This window comes from Anabrus simplex, chromosome 7 (assembly GCF_040414725.1).
Source record: "Anabrus simplex isolate iqAnaSimp1 chromosome 7, ASM4041472v1, whole genome shotgun sequence".
NCBI classification, from domain to species: domain Eukaryota; kingdom Metazoa; phylum Arthropoda; class Insecta; order Orthoptera; family Tettigoniidae; genus Anabrus; species Anabrus simplex.
In genome coordinates this window covers 225,765,293-225,783,596 of record NC_090271.1, presented here as the reverse complement: position 1 = coordinate 225,783,596, position 18,304 = coordinate 225,765,293, and the positions used below count along the sequence as shown (strand labels likewise).

At 36.9% G+C, this 18,304-nt stretch overlaps 1 protein-coding gene across 1 annotated transcript in view; it reads right to left on the bottom strand.

Annotated features, from left to right (window-relative positions):
• Nucleotides 1-17,870, bottom strand: part of LOC136877487 (dnaJ homolog subfamily A member 2) — a 131,480-nt gene extending 113,610 nt beyond the window's left edge. The window contains exons 1-2 of the mRNA XM_067151580.2: nt 17,733-17,870; nt 4,873-5,159 (exon numbers count right to left, since the gene is read on the bottom strand). Of these exons, the coding sequence (XP_067007681.1) occupies nt 4,873-5,159; nt 17,733-17,801 (356 nt within the window). The 5' untranslated portion in view covers nt 17,802-17,870. The remainder of the gene's footprint in view (nt 1-4,872; nt 5,160-17,732) is intronic.
• Nucleotides 17,871-18,304: the final 434 nt, after the last annotated feature.

The following is an 18,304-nucleotide window of genomic DNA, read 5'->3' as shown; positions in this document are numbered from 1 at the left end:
GAATATTCAGAAAACAAATAATGTGTGTTCTTTTACAGGAGATTCCAAATACCAGTTTTCAAGTCCATAACGTCTTCAGTATTTGATATATACTGTAAGTATCCTCCCAAAAGGAATTCAACACTTTCTTCAGTTCTTTTCACCCACCTCATCCCATACTTGGATTTTCCAAAAACTAAAAATACGTGTTTATTTTTAAAGAAGATTGCAAATACAAATTTTCATGTCTGTAACATCTTCAATTTTTGAGATATAAGTATCCTCATTAAAAATAATTCAACCTCTTTTCAGTCCTTTCTACACCCCCCCCCCCCTTAAGTGACTTTTCCAAAAAAAGGAGAATCCAAATTCGAATTTTCATGTCTGTAAAATATTCAGTTTTGGAGATACCACTATTCTAATAAAAATAATTCAACCCACTTTTCAGTCCTTTGTACCCTTTTTTTACACCTCATTTTTAAGAGATTAAAAATACCAATTCTCACGTCTGTAAAAGATTTTGAGATATACTGTAGATATGCTCATTTTAAAAATTCACTCCCTTTTAATACTTCCCCTTAAGTGGATTTTAAGAAAACAAGTTATGCGTGTCCTTTTTTTTTTACAGGAGATTCCAGATACCAAATTTTACATCTGTAAAATATTACGTTCTTGCGATATACTGTAGATATACTCATTTTAAAAATTCACCCCCTCCCCCCACTTTGTCAGTCCTGTTTACTCCCCCTCTCCCTAAGTAGATTTTCCAAAAACACTGAATTTTTAAACGAGATTCCAAATATCAAATTTCACGTCTTTAACATCTTCAGTTTTGGAGATACCAGTATCCTAATAAAATAATTCAACCCCCTTTATCAGTCCTTTTTACCCCCCGTTAAGTGACTATTCCTAAAGCAAAAAAATTTGCATTACTTTATTTTTAAAAAATTAAAAATACCAATTTTACACGTCTGTAATATGTTAAGTTTTTTATATATACTGTAGATATGCTCATTTTAAAAATATGCCCCCTTTTAAACCTTCTCCTTAAGTGGATTTTTATAAAACAAATTATGCATGTCTCTTTAGTTTTACAAGAGATTCTCAATACCAATTTTCACGTCTGTAACATGTTACATTTTTGAGATATAATGTAGATATACTCATTTTCAAAATTCATCCCCTTTGTGACTCCTGTTCACCCCCCCTAAGTAGAATTTCCAAAAACAAAATATATGTGTTTATTTTTAAAGGAGATTATAAATATCAATTTGCATGGTTGTTAACATCTTCAGTTTTTGAGATATAAGTATTCTCATACAAGGTATTCAACCCTGTTTTTCACCCCCCTTAAGAGGATTTTCCGAAAACAAAAAAAATATGTTTCCTTATTTTCAAAGGAGACGCCAAATACCAATTTTAACATCCTTAAACTGTTTAATGTCTGAGATATAGATACACTCATTTTAAAAATTCACCCCCCTTTCGATGGAATATCCAGAAATACACCTTAGTTAATACCTACATTGTAATATAAACGTATCCCCAAAATTTCATTTCTTTATGTCCAGTAGTTTACGATCGGCGATGAAGAATCAGTCAGTCAGGACGTGTTATTTTATACATACATATATATGAAACGGGAATGTCCTGCGAGCATTCACGTTCATGAATTTTTTGAGAAGAACTCTCTAACACCCGGCTCTATGGGTTCAAAACGAGCGCCGAGCGCGCAGAATTGTGGGGGACAGCATGCAAGCAAACGCAGCTCCAGGGTGCCAGCCAACGCCAAGTAACGACACACCGAAAGTTCTTTTTGATTCAGGCATTTCATCATGAACGAAAGGTTAAATCATAATTACGAGAACGTCACCTTGTAGGCCTGGACAATAAATGCTACTACCCAAAATTTCATTAAAATCGGCGGAAGGATGGCCGAGATATAAATTTTTTAAGATGCTCACATTTACAGTCTCGCCGTCCGACCTTGGGCAATAAAAGGAGGTCACCAGCCTTGAGTGGGTCAGTGTGTGTGCGAGCAACGCATCGTCGTGAACCAGTCACCTTGCTATGTAATACAGTTCGTTACTTTGTCCGGCTTAGGACCGGGGTTTGAAAGTACGTAATACTAGTGTTGAAAGCCTTCTCCGTGGACTAACTTCGCATGTAAGCGAAAGCTTATTTTTGTTAATATCAGTCTGTCGAGCTGTGTAACGTCATTTCGTTTTGTGAACTGTGTAATTGAAGAGACTGTACATTTTGAAACTGTGTTTAAAGGACTTAGGGCATAAAGACTGTGCTTTAGTTGTTTCCTCTACAAGAGACTGTGTTACGCTATTTTGTAAGAATTGTGCCCTAGTGACAGAACAATTCTTTTATGGACAGTGTCACTTTATTTCGTAAAGAACAGTGCCTACTTTTCTTTCAAAGACTGTGTCAATCACTCCGTGAGAAAAACAGTGTCAACATGTTCTTTGCATAAAACTGTGCCAATCTTCATTTCTAAAAGACTGTGTCAATCCATTTCACAGAACTGTGCTAATATTTACTTTCATAAAACTGTGCCGATATTTCCTTTCAAGGACAGTGCTGATTCGTGGAATACGGTACCTTTATTTCTTTTCGAGCGACTATGTCAATTCCCCTCATAAAGACTATGTCTAAATTTACATGTAATATTGTGCCTCAGTGATAATTTTACCTCTGAGAAGTTACGTGATTTTTGTTAAGACTGTGTCGTAACAGAACTTCGTTCTCTTTCACAAGACTGTGATATAAACTGTTCCCTTCTGTCTTCGCAGTAACTTTAATTTATTTCTACGAGTGTGTGTGTGCTAGGACATTGCATGTACTCATTGCAAACAGTGCAGAGACTGTGTCCGAAGGACAACTCATTTTCTTTCGAGGTTGAGTGAAGTGGTAAACCATCGTATCTCAGAAAGTTCCAGATTATTTTCATTGCTTATTTCAAGTTGGATAGTGACTATTGCATTATTCTCACAGACTGTGACTTTGAACTCATCTCTTTTCTTTTTTCTTCTCAAAAGTGCGTCCAACACCATTTACAGTGGAACCTATTTGACCGGCAAACAGTGTCTCGCCTTAATTCACAGTGCAGTGCGGTAGAGAAGTGTCTTATCAGATTCCATTGACAATCTGTGCGAAAGTTCTACATTTCTCTGCTCCTTTCATAGGACTTTGTGGAATACAAAACTCAACGACTATTCCACGCTGCACTATCATCAGACGACCACCCCACGTTCGAGTCTCCGTGAACATCAAGGGCTGACAACAGCCGTGGGTCAACACCGACGTGGGACGACGCCGACGACGGGAGACGCCGCAGAACGACGCCTCCTCCACATCTTCAAGCGCATTCAAACTATTTGTCTGTAAAAGGTGATATAATTTCTATGCATTTCTTTAGAATAAACTGCAAGTTCCACTTTAAATATAATCTTATTTCACTACCCTTCTCTCGTACTCTCTAAAGCATGAACCGTACACGCCTGGGTGTTATCCATGCTCTCCGCAAAACTGAAGTACGGGCGTTCCTGTTTCAATATACAGACAGAGAGAGAGATGACAATATACCCAACTAGAAGTTTGCCTCCAAGCACTAGAGAAATTAAATTTTTTTACAGTTAGTTGATCAAAAGAACATGAAGAAAAATGTTTCTGAATCAACATTCTGTTCTTTGAAACAAAGTTATGGTCAACGTTTTGAATTTGGCATCTCAGAAGCAAGCTCAGCATAGCTTATTCCTCAGATGAGTACCTTACAATGGGGAGTTATGTGCATTGATTCCAACTATCCCAGTGTCCAGTACTAGAGCCAAATGTCACTTTTCAGCACTTCAGAGAATTACACCCACTGCAGAAGCACACACACAGACAACAAAGACTCTCGAACTTGTCTCTGTTGGCGACCGAGAAGACGTTACTGAAACTGAAATCATCAGAGAATGAAAAATTTAACGGCCTTGTCATAGATGAATTCATTAAGGAGGAGGAGTGGATGGAATTAACTTTCAAATAGAACAAGAAAATGTGAGGTATTATATTTATGTTACATATTCCTAGCTTATGATATTTTTATGCTTACCTTACTATAAAAGTCACGCGCTGTAGCTGGGATTGAGAACATTAATTACAACTCTGATAGCGTTGTTCATATCTAAACAATTGTACGCTGCATTTGGTTATTTGCATATCAACATAAACGCCGTTAAAACAGCTGCATATGTAGCATTGGTGCATTGCTCTATTAGTGCCGCTCTGCAAATGCTCGCTTGGACTCTGCGAATGATTTCACTAGGTAATCTATTCAGCATGGTACTGGTTAAGTCTAAGACAGAACAAGCATTCCTAACTTTGCCAAGTAAAATATTCCATCAACTCATATATAAAAAGATATTAACATCAAAAGGAATTGATAGTAGGATAAACAGAATGACAAGTCAGTGTGTTAAGAGGGGAAAAATAGAAAGAAAAGAGGTTAAGGACAATCTCCACATCTTCAGACAGATCTCATTAATCCTAATTGTTCTACATCCCTAGAAGCCATCCCCCCTGGTGAAGTTGGGAAACAAATGTGCCCATCAGGGAAAAGGGATGTAGAACTGGGACTGATGAGATAGCAACCTATTTGAAGCTGGCAGGGTCCCAAGATGTGGAGATTAAAAAATTTCTCTTTTTCCATTTCTCTCTTCCACATTGTCCTGTCAATGAGGTTATCCTATTGAGTGTTAATATCTTTTTATATATTATTTGATTCGCAACACTTGTTTGTTCCTTTCTATTACTTAAATAGGTACTCCATTACTGTAGCCTACAAGTTAAGGATACATATCAATGACAATCTCAAAAAGTAAACTTTGTAAGAACACTTACTTTAAAGAATGAATCATATCTTCTCCACGATGAGGTCGCCTGGAACGCATGCCACCCATTCCCATTCCAAATAATCCTCCACCAAAGAGGTGGGAGAAGAGATCATCAGGAGCAAACGTAGGGCCATCGTGGCCAACTTCTTGCATTCCCTTAAGGCCATACTTGTCATACACAGAACGTTTCTTGGGATCAGATAATACTTCATAAGCAAAAGAAATTTCTTTAAACTTGTCTCCTGCTTCTGGATTCTTGTCAGGGTGGAACTCCTTGGCTAGCTTGCGGTAGGCCTAGTAGAAACATATTCACCAATTATTCAATAAACATACCTAGATATTTGCACTGTATTAAGTGCAACTGAATATAGCATTCACAAGTAATCCTTGGGATGTGTGCTACAAACAAAACTACATATTAATTCAATAAACATATTTTTGTACATGAAATCTATGATAAACTGAGTTTATTATTAGAAAAAGAAAAAAGGTGGTTTGAAACTGCTGGCATAATAAGCAACCTGGAGATACGAAAGAGGGTTCCTCTAATGGACGACTGACACAAAAATAAAAATGAAGTGTTGCAGAAACAATGTTTAGCAGAACTAAGATCATGTTGCATGCATCACAAAGTCTGAAGCCAGTGAAGGGTTTTATGACTTACAAATCCTGTTCAAGTAACTACAATGATTTATTAAAAAAATGTGAATCTCACTACAGCTTTATGAAATGTTATAAAACCATACTCAACTAGGACTAGTTTAATTTTAGATCCCTATAAACTCCGTTTTGTTATCTGCATTAAGTGGCACTGACAGAGATAGGTCATATGGCGACGATGTGATAGGAAAGGCCTAGGAATGGGAAGGAAGCAGCCGTGGCCTTCAGTAAGGTACAGCCCACCATTGCCTGGTGTGAAAATGGGAAACCACGGAAAACCATCTTCAGGGCTGCCGACAGTGGGATTCAAACCCACCATCTCCCAGATGCAAGCTCACAGCTGCGTACCCCTAACCGCACGGTCAACTCGCCCGGTGGGAAACTTCTTTTCCAGTGAATTGTTAAGTCCTGAGTAAGTTTCCCTGAATATCAGTGAAAGAAATTTCACAGTTCACAGGAAAACCAGTATTATCAGGAAATGGTTTTGAAGAACAAAAAGGATGTCAATATTGTTCTAAGGGTCCTAATATCAAGGTCCCAGACAGGACTCGTCTTAACATCTTAGGACACCCAGGACTTGTTCAGTTGGTTTTTGAGGGAAGTCTAGACGGTAAAAACGGTAAGGGTAGACCAAGGTATGAATATGACAAGCACATGTAAGATGATGTAGTTACACAGAAATGAAGAGGTTAGCACAGGATAGAGTGGCATGGAAGCTGCATCAAACCAGTGTATGGACTGATGACTTAACAATATCAAGGTCTCAGCCCGTAAGAAGAAAAGGTCTACTGAGTACTAAAATATTTCACTTGTGTGAATTTGTGATGTGGGAATACTAGCACGCAATTATCAATCGCTACTGACCAGCACTTAGGGCAGTCGCCCAGGTGGCAAATTCCTTATCTGTTTTCCTAGCCTTTTCTTAAATGATTGCAAAGAAATTGGAAATGTATTGAACATCTCCCTTGGTAAGTTATTCCAATTCCTAACTCCCCTTCCTATAAAAGAATATTTGCCCCAATATGTCCTCTTGAATTCCAACTTTATCTTCATATTGTGATCTTTCCTACTCTTAAAGACACCAATCAAACTTATTCATCTACTAGTATCATTCCACGCCATTTCTCCACTGACACTCGAAACATACCACTTAAATCTATTAAAGAAACTATCAAATACCTATTGTGCTTAAGTTTATCAACATGCCACTTAGTCGAGCAGCTAGTCTTCTTTCTCCCAAGTCTCCTCAGCCCAAACTTTGCAACATTTTTGTAACGCTACTCTTTTGTCGGAAATCACCCAGAACAAATTGAGTTGCTTTTCTTTGTATTTTTTCCAGTTCTTGAATCAAGTAATGCTGGTGAGGATGCCATACACTAGAACCATACTCTATTTCGGGCCTTATCAGACTTGTATGCCCTCTCCTTTACATCCTTACTACAACCCCCAAACATCCGCATAACCATGTGCGAAGAACTGTACCCTTTATTTACAATCCCACTTATATCATTACCCCAATGAATAAGTTGGAATGGAGTGTGAAAAGTAGGAAAAATCATAATATGAAGACAAAGTTAGAATTCAAGGGGACAAATGGGGGCCAGCCGTATACGTCCATTTGTTATATGTCCAACCGGGTCTGTCAGCCGAGATAACTCGCTCATTTGAATAAGAAATTGGATGGAAATAGAATGAGGATGTAAATTCGTAAGCTCAAACCCTCGTGGTCACTGGATAATTATATTCAGAAAATATCATTTAATGTATAAGCGAAACCAGTAAATGAAAGATTATAGGTCAGCGGTAGAATAAAGCAAGTCTTATATGTGACATTCAGGTCCAGCAGTGACATATGCGGTGGAGGCTATGGTTTGATTGATGCAAGTTCATAATCAAGAAGGCGTTGATGAGACAATCGATTGTATACGTCAAGAAGATATGAGTGAATGGTGTAGCATGTACCTTTGCATAACTTCCTAATTAAGCGAGTGACATTATCATAGAAGACATTCCTCAAATGTCAAAAACAGATGGAAGGGAAATTACAAACTAACAATCTTGTCAGAAATTATGAACGAACCAATATTATTAATGTAATATTGTTATTAGGATTTTGTTTCATGAACAATGACTTAAAAATTGAGACAAGGTCGAGATAGAACTGGTAGACACATTCGAAGAAAGAGCTAGTTGAAATTGTAGGATTTGAAGTCAGTGAGAGAGAAATATTGAAGGAAATAATAATAATAATAATAATAATAATAATAATGATAATAATAATAATAATAATAATAATAATATCTAACATTTATTATAAGAAATAAGGAGTGTGTTTTGGGTTAATATTGAGATATTGTCTGATATATAGTTGTACTAATTCAGATTGTACAAGTTTTAAGTTAGAATGCACACGATGGTTGAAGATTGTTTCTGTAATGTCATAATCAGATCCATTATGAGGGCTTGAACGGGATTAGTGTCCTGACAGGGCTGGATTATGGTGAAATGAAATAACAATTTTATTCCAACCGAATGAGATGGAGAATAGCTTCAAGAATCCATCAACGATAATAAAGATTTTACTGCATCCAATGGCCATTAAAATATGTTTACATGACTAATTACATCAAACAGAATTTAGTTAGTCCCATCTGTCTTAGTACACATCACAACATGATATAAGTTGCAAGTCTTCTTGCACAGTACACATATACATTCCTTTCTCGGGGTGTGAAAAGTTTTATAGCATACACACGATGATGAAAACCGTGTGTTGCTAATCTAGTCACTATGTGCCTAAGTTCATAGTTTGCCTTCATCCAATCCATGCTGGTCATAGCCTCTGTGGTGTAAAATGTTTCCCATATATCTCCCTTCTCGGTTCGCAGCTCTGTTTGTAACTGGTTGAATGCATCTGTAGACGGCAATATTAGTTTGTGGCGTAGTTCTTCTGTATAGAAGAGTTCTCTTGTCAGCTCGTAACATAGTCTTGAAGGAGTGAATTTGGACAAACATAATACCTTTTTCATGTAGATTTCTTTTACACTTTCAATGTCTCGAATATTTCCTTTGGTGAGATGTTCCCATATCAATTCTAGTCCATACGTCATTATCGGAGATATTTTTGCATGGAACAATTTCATAGCGACTTCAACCGAAAGTTTGCGTAAAATCAAGATGTCATTCATTGCTATTACGGCCGCAGCCACTCTATCCTTGACGTGTCTGGTATAAGTAGTTCCTGGCACCTGTAATGTAATGCCCAAATATTTAAAATTGTTTACTATTGGCATAGTTTCTCCTCCATTTTCATACTGAATTTTCTCTTTTAATGCTGTTCTGCCTCCCTTGCGGAAGATCATCTGTACCGTCTTTTGTCGATTAATTCTGAATTTATTGTCCTCTGCCCAAATGTTCAGCTTGTTGAAAGCAGCCTGTAGTTTTTCTTGTTTTCTTGATACGAGTACCATGTCATCTGCATACTTGTACACATATGTACCTCGTCGTTTTCGACCGTTATAGTTGGTATTAGGTCTGAGACCGCTATATTGAAGAGTATGGGGCTCATTGGTTCACCCCGTAGTACTCTGTTCGTCTGCGTTATAGGATTTGAGATAGAGACGTTATCGTTAAGCAAGAATGGTCCTAATGATGTTCATTAAAGGATTCACATATCCTATTATGTTTCCCAGTTTCTTCAGTAGCTTTTCCCTGACCACTAGGTCGAACGCTTTGTTGTAGTCTACGAAGATCACGTAAAGTTTCCCTTTTGGATGTCTGAGGGTATCCGTTATGTAGTCAGATTCTTTATCAAATTCATTGTAGATCTCCCTCGTCGAAAGCCGAATTGCTCTTCCGGTAAGGCGTGGTCTACCTCTTCTATCAGTCTCGTTGTTAGTAACCTGGCAAAGAGTTTAAAGATATTGCTTTCTAAGGCAATTCCACGGTACAAATTTAGGCAACTCATGTTTCCCTTTCCTTTATATAAGATCTTCATCATTGAGTGTTACCAGGGGTCAGGAATTTCGTTAATTTCCACGCACTTACTGAAGAGCGATGTCCACGTTGTTTGTAGAATATTTTCTGTAGTTTGTATATGTTCATTGAAAATGCTATCAATTCCTGCAGCTTTCTTAGCCTTCCAAGTCCCTTATGGAATTTTTTACTTCCTCTTCGGTGTAGCCTGAAGGAGTTTTTGTTCTCCATGTACGATATTATCTACTGTAGTTACAGATACGTTGTCCGTGTTCAGCACTTTCCTAAAATGTTCTTCCCAGTCTTCTATGGCAATATCATGAGGGAAGTGCGGCTTTCTTGGTTTTAGAGCTATAAACGGCCTCTTCGACGAGTTTCTCTCCATCTATATGTTTTTCTCTTTTTTCCTTTAATAAAGTCTTATATATTCTTTTCTTCATCGCGTAGATATGTAGTTCGCTTTCTTTGTGTGAGCGCCTTGCTTTGTGGAGAGCTATAAGAGTATCTTTCTGAAGAATATAGCATTCTCGATCAAACCATGATTTTGCTTTCCTCTTCCTGCCCTCAATCTTTACCATTCCCATTCGTATTACCTTTTCTATCTCCTGGGGTGCCTCATTTATGTTGCCTTTGGTTATGTCGTTTTGAATAATTTCCAATGTTGGAGTGATTTCCTCGAAGGCTGTTAGATTGGTTACTCTTTTGCATTTAGTCTTCACCTATTGGATCTTCGGTTCAAGGTGTTTCACTGTTACAGTTATCTTGATAGGTAGATGTTTTCTGATAGGGGTCGTTGGTGAATAATCTATTACTTGGAGATATTTCACGGTAATTTTATGGTTTACGAAGACAAGATCTATGATGCTGTGTCCGTTGTGACAGATGTACGTTGGTTCCGTTGGCTTGTTTACTAGCGCGAGTCCTTCAGATTCTAGGTATTTTTCACCAGTTGTGTTTTCTGATTTGGCACGTCTATGCGACAGTTTAGATCACCTGCTACGATGAGAGATCCATTCTTTCCTATAATGTTTACTGCTTCTTTTAGCGAGTCTATTTTCATGTGATCTTGGGTATCTGGCTGAATGTTTGCACATATCAATGATGTAAACGTGGTTTTGAACAGCAAAAGGTGCGGTGTTCTGTGTATAGTTCTCATTGGAGTTAGTTCCGGTTTTACGAAGCAAGATATTCCTCCACTGGGTTGTAACGATAAGTACCTAAGATATTGTCTTTCCTCTATTCTATCATGTAGAATGCAAAGTAGTTAGGATAGATTTCTCTTTTGTCTTGAGGTAACATAATTAAGACAACTTGAGTAACCTAATGTGACCGTCGCAGATCTTCAGTGATATCCATAATTGCTGTTAAGTTTTCAATAAGGAGATACTGGAATTATTTGTTCCATAAAATATTCAATTTGTAAATACGCATTTCGTCATAATTATTCTGGGATTTCGTTATGACTGTTTGTGAATATAGTAAATGTTTCTTCATAACTGAAATGGTATACTAGTTACTAAGTAGATAATTCTTGTGAGGTGATGTGATTTAAATGTCTATTTTAAGGTGGTCTTATATGATAATTTCATATACGTGTACTTTGTGCACATACGAGTATTTCGTCAGACTAATACCAGGATTATAACATGTTTTTGAAGATGGTTCTTCGGATAAAGATGCTTGTGTGTTTTTTTGGAATGGATAATTATGAATAGGCATGGTGCACATGTAATGTATTGTGAATTATAAATGATAGGATCGTCGATAAAATGTTCATATGATAAAATGAGGTTGCTGTAATATACGATTTGTTGAAAATAAGCATTACGGGAGTGTAATGTAGTTTTTGAGAGTTTCAATGAATTTAAGGCTGATTAAAAGGTTCATCGTGCGAATTTGAAGTGGCACCAGAGATAGACAAGCAGTAAGGTTTAACGTTAATGTTTTCACATAATATTATCGAAGATTATAAGTACTGAAACGTGTACACGGTCATCAAAATATTAATTTATGGCACGACAAGATGCGAACGTCATACACTTAAACGGATAGTCGTCATTGATAAGAGGATCTTCGACAGAAAATGACACTGATGTGAATGCAGTGAGGTGTATCATACTTAAGCGAGGTGGTTGTTACCTGAAGCAGTGCACGACTTGTATTCATTTGAATAGTTGCTTTATAGTATGGATTTCCGTAGGCAATTGTAGATCTTCACAATTTTCAGAAGGATCATCTTGATGAAGCCAGTTGCTGTTGGATCATTTCCAAATCATCTTATTTATTAATGATGATATCAGCTAGATATTGCATATTTTAAGTGCGGTGGATATGAATTTCGAAGAGATGCTGTGCCTGATCTGATTGAATTTATTTGTTAGACCTAGTTGCAATGTCTTTGAAAAATATATGATTACGTGTGTAAGAAATGGCAGCGTTAGATATAGGTTATTAGGAAAACTCAAGTTGTTAGATAGTTAATTCATGCGAGAAGCAATAACATTGATGGAATATAGAAAGATAAAATCTTGGACTAGTGAGTGATAAACACAAGTGAAATAGCTGAATATTTTCTCATTTTTAATTCTATGACTGGCGGACAATTTAAAGATAATAGAATAATTTAATGGATTGTGCCTTCAGCATGTTCCATGTTGGATTTTATTGCAAGTCAATTTGAATTTAAATTAATTTATTACCAACGTGTGATTATGTTATAATATAAACCAACAAACTTGGACAATGACAAAGAAGGATGAGAGTCGAATACAGGCAGCCGAAATGAAGTTCTTGAGGAGTATGATACAGAAGAGTAGAAGAGACAAAATAAGGAATGAGAAAATCCGGGAAGAAATTGGAGTGGGAAAAAGGAATGATAGAATAGAGAAGAGCCGATTAAGATAGTTTGGGCACATAAAGCGAATGAGCGACGAAAGAATGCCAAAAAAGGTGATGGAAATGCAAATCCAAGGAAGGAGAGGCTGTGGACGACCACGATTGAGATGGAAGGATACCATCCAACGCAGCATTATAGAAAGAAACCTGAACTGGGACAGTGTTGGAGGAGGAGTGGTGGAAAGACCGAAGAAAGTGGAGAGGAACCATATTTGCCCCTACCCGGCTACAGCTGGATAAAGGGAAATGATGATAAACCAACAAAGCATTCAATATCAATTTCGTTATTATGTTGTTGTTGGTGTCATCAGTCCATAGACTGGTTTGATGCAGCTCTCCATGCCACCCTATCCTGTGCTAACCTTTTCATTTCTACGTAACTATTGCATCCTACATCTGCTCTAATCTGTTTGTCATATTCATACCTTGGTCTACCCCTACCGTTCTTGCCACCTACACTTCCTTCAAAAACCAACTGAACAAGTCCTCGGTGTCTTAAGATGTGTCCTATCATTTTTCCAATAATGTTGTGATGTAATATTATTGTTAGTTATTTCCACTTACATTTGATTAATTGAACTGCAATATCCTTCCAAGAAACAAAAATTCTCGATATTTTCATTTATTGAATTAGGAATGATATTAGCCTTACATAATTAAATGAATGAATTATTGCCAAGGTAATAAGAGCCTAATGTTCAGTAGAAAATGAAATATAACCCGTGCTCGTCGAATGTCCATGCCATGAGTATTGAAACGATTAGATATATCATTCGTCCACGGACGTTAGCTGTTCGTCTAGCCGCTAATATAATTGCAGGTCACCTTCTCTTAACTCTACTAGGGAATACCAGATCTTCTTTGGTACTCTCAACACTCTATATCCTACTTATTGCCTAAATACTTTTAATAACATTAGAATCAGCTGTAGCAATTATACAATCATATGTCTTTGATATCTTAGCCACCCTTTATTCTAGAGAAGTAACCTATGGTAACACATTCAAATCACCCATATCATCTAGTTAATCCAAGACCTTGACCTTTAACCGGTGCCATTGGAGCTATAGACTCGTGTAAATCTGCTGACAACAGCCGAGGTGTGTTCACATAATCTTCGAACCCCTAATTTAATCGACCCACGGACGGTTATAGTATTTATTTATAAGAAGGGTAATTAGGGATAGGAATAATTTACCAAGAGATATGTTCAATAAATTTTTAACTTCAATGAAATATTTCAGACAGGTAAACAAATTATAGCGAATCCGATACCTGGGTAACGGCCCTAAACGCAGTTCAATAGTAAATGAAAATGAAAGAGAGGTTAATGTAAAGGGTTTAGCATCTCATTAACTACTTTAATGTTCATTTAAAGAGATACAGGTGCTAAAATATGCAAATGGATTAACAATAAGTTGGTCATTCATCTGATGATGTACCTCCAGCCTACCCAGTATCAAGCCTAACACAGTGCAGAGCAGCAAACGTACAGGGTGGCCGAGAAGTCCCATTACAAGTTATAGCATAGGACAGACATGTATTGTAAGTATTTATTATTACATATTGTTGAGATGACAATTTCCTGCCATAAGCTGAGTCCTGCACACGACATGTTCACTTCAGTTGGCGTGGGAAAGTAACTAATCTCATTTTGGTCCCTATTGAAGATACTTTCAAGATTAAAATTATTGTGTCCACCTTTTCAATACAAATATATATTTTTAGTGATTAAATTCTACATGAATTAAAAACACCAGTTAGGGACATGTTTCGCCCTAGTTATGGGCATCTTCAGCCTAATACTAAATCTTAAGGTCAAGAATTAAAACTATAAACATCGGAACTTAATAGTAAACTTAACTTAATACTAAATAGAATGGTCTTATGTTTATTACATAGTTTACATACAACAATAAATTAATTCATTGTTCGTAAATTCTGGCAAAGTTAATGTACATATTGTAGTACATACTGTACATATTGTAAAGTGCCAAATATTGATGGAGATTATTCACATGACTATTCTCCATTTTCAATCCTAGACAATACCATCAACATGAGATAATTAACTAATAAGCTACTTCTTACTGAACAGTGGACAGAGCTTACACACATTTCACATGTAAACTCATAAGGATTAATCACATATTATGAATACTTTACATAAGTAAAACATAAGATTCCTCCAGATTCACAAGTTCCAATTCTTTAATCTACATAGATTACCGCATAATCATAAGGTCTACCTGAATTAAGCCTATAACTTGCATTTAACTATAAGAAAATTTTCCAGGGAATCATCCTGAAAGAGTATCCTCACTACGTGCAAAATACCACAACATAAATCATCAACAATTTAATAATTTATTTAACGCGCACAATGTGCAAAGAATTACTATATAGAACATTAGTCTTCGTTGCAAAATTTCACCAGTGATTCTGATCGCTGTTTACAATTTAAAACATGGTACCTAGTACAGTGTGCACCACATCTTAAACATACACAGTTCAAACCTGGTTCATGATAACACTTAATATTACACAGTTTATAATGGAACCCATGAACGGAGAACCTTGTCAGCAGGTGTCGCAGTTCATATCCACCTTGAACCCACTCGCGATTTAGCATGGCATCGGTAGAGTAGAAATCTTCCCAGATGTCAGCCTTCCTCGATCGTAGGTCTCGAAGCAGATGTATATAGGGTGTTGTTGCTGGAAGTAACAACTGTAACCTTAGCTCTTCCACATAAAATCCCTCTCTGGATAGCTCATACACGAGCCGGGAAGGAGAATATTTGGAGAGGCACAGAGCCCGTTTCAAGTAGATTGCCTTCAACTTCTTGATTTTATCTAACTGTTTCATACTCAAGTGTTCCCAAATGTTTTCCAAGCCATATGTTGCTATAGGGCTGATTTTTAGATGAAAGAGTTTTATGGCCGTTTCTAAAGACAAGTTTCTCAGGTGCTTAATGTCAGATATTGCTTTCATAGATGCATTTAGACGGTCTATGAGATGGAGGGTGAAAACCTTACCTTGGGTTTGAAAAATTACGCCCAAGTATTTAAAATGCTTTACGGACTTAAGTTCTTGGTCTTCACAATAGAAGATTCCATGAGGTCCCCCTCTTCTAAACGTCATGGACACTGTTTTATCTACATTCAGTTTGAGCTCATTTTTCTTTGTCCAGCCTATTATTTGGTTGAATGATTCCTGGAGTTCCTTCTCTGACGATGTTAAGACCATATCGTCAGCGTACATTAATAGTTTGACGCTTTCCTGGTTTACCAAATCTACTATGTCTGCTGTCGCAATGATGAATAATAATGGACTTAACGGGTCTCCCTGTAATACCCCGGTTGTTTGTTCCAAAATAATAGATTTGGTAATGCCATCATCTACTTCTATTGAATTGTTGAGCAGTAAGTTCCTAATCAGCGGTATAAGGTAGTTCGTACTACCAATGAAACTCTCCAATTTTTCTAACAGTATGGTTCTGCTTATGGTGTCAAAAGCTTTCGAATAATCTATAAAGATGGCATGCAATTTACCCCCTGGTCTCTTTAAGGCTTCTGCTATGTCATTCTGGAGACAGCGGATAGCTAAAGTTGTTGAGTTCCCTTTTCTAAATCCGAATTGCGACTCCGGTAGGTTAAAGTCTTTAGTAGAGTACACTCTAGCGCTATTCCTCTATATGAGTTGGGATCTGCGGTATCACCTTTGCCTTTATATAGCATTTTAATAGTAGATTTTCTCCAGTTATCTGGTATCCTACCTTGCCGCAAGCATTCATTCATTAGGCGAGTGATGGATTCACCCAATTTTGGGAGAGCAGCTTTAAGATGTTCATTAAAAATGTGATCTGGGCCACATGCCTTGTTATCTTTAGATGCTGTAATAGTTGATACAACCTCATTAATTGAAAATTCGTCAATTTCAGGGATTATTTGAAAAACTGGCACGAAATAATTAGTAGGTCGTGTGTCTCTCTCTTGAAGCACTGCACTCAAGTGCTTTTCCCAAACTTCCATTGGTAAGTTCCTGGAGAACTTCGGTTGTCTAGGCTTCAGAGCCAGGTAAGGATCTAGACTGGCACGTTCTATAAGTTTTTCTTCTTCCTCTCTATAATGATTTTTGGCTTCTTTTAGTAGTAGTTTGTATGCTCTCCCTTTACTGGCATATATTTCAAGGAATTCTTTTGTTTTCTCTCTTCGGGCTGTATGTAATGCTTCCAGCACATCTCTACGACATTTATAGCATCCATTGGTGAACCAGGGTTGAGATTTCCTGACCACAGGTATTGTTGGTAGCGTAGCATTCTGGAGCAGCACAACAATTTACACTTGCAGAATCTACCCCTATGGGAAGAAGAGGTTGGAGATTAAGGATCGGAATGTTCCATAAATTACTACTTCATCCAGTCCTATTATAGTGTCTTGAGGCTACATACAAATCATGTACAAACTGAGAACCTTTAAAAACCAAGAAATCTCACCTAAGCACTTCACTTCCCCATTTCAAGCCCTAGTAGTAATTGAAATACTTAGCAGGAAATCGTTAGTAATGACAAGACAAAGAAAGAAAATGTTGTGAATTCACAACTCTACTACGCGCATCTTCATTACAAATCAACAGTTAAGCGATATAATGACTACGAGGTTAACGATTAGTACGACACTGAACTAAAAGGTCGGATGGACGTAACATGTAAGGATAAAACAAGTACAAATATTAGCTATTTTTAAAGGCAAATTTCGTATTAGAATGAAAAAAAAAACCACGAATATCACAGCGCGTGTTTACTTAACCATAATTATCCAAAAACTTCCACAAAGCAAGCAATCACAACGCTCATTATTCCATTCACGAAAAGCTCTGTCTTACGTTTCTAAGCCACTCATATAACACAGTGAACTCCTTTAATGAGTTACTTACAACTGACAAAAAAAAATACTGTTCGTCAATAGCAAACGATAAAATATATCAAATAACAGTCCTTTTCAACACGGAACTTGCGGGGTAAATTTCTTAACCCACGGCGAAACATCACTCCGTCTAAATTAAAATGAAAATTGCACGCAATATCCGTCCTTACAACGTTAGCTAGAACAATATAGTTTTAGAACAAACTATATAAGTGTCCCTTCCAAGAAAAATTAACGAAAACATTTCATAACTGGCCTTGATGGCGATTAGTACCCAGGCATCGACCTTCTTAATTCCTCCGGTAACATTTCACTATTCACCGCACCTCAGTTACCAAGGCATATTATAAACCTCAGCGAAAATTGTCAACACATTAAACTAGGTATTCTTAACAAAAAATATTATATTACCTTTTTAATTTCAAGATCAGACGCATTTCTACCGACTCCCAGTACATCGTACAACTTCGTATCCGCCATCTTCTAAACAAGGAGCTCTTTGACAAGGAGTGACGTCTGCTGATATAGCAGATGAGAGTTTGACCATTCAACGGAAGAAAGAATAGAAAATTACTACTTCCTTGCATTTTCTGCCAACATTAGGAGAACCTTTGTGCGGTAATAAGCCAGCTTATTAGGTTAAACAGAAACATGTAAACATGCATTTAACTATAAGAATATTTTCCAAGCAATCATCCTGAAAGAGTATTCTCACTAAAAGTGCAAAATCACAACATAAAACATCAACAATTTACACTTGCAGAATATTAGAATTGATATTAGTATATTAGAGGTTTTAACAGACACAAAATTATCGGACCGATTTCGCTGCAAATTTCACACATGTTCTTATTACTCCTGGGAGGGTTTATGAAGTGGTTTCAAAGAAATGGGATGGGGACATTTTATGATGAGTAATGTTATGTGTGCGTGAAAGAAGTAATCTCCAATACGACAGGTATGTATATACTGTGTACTTAGAA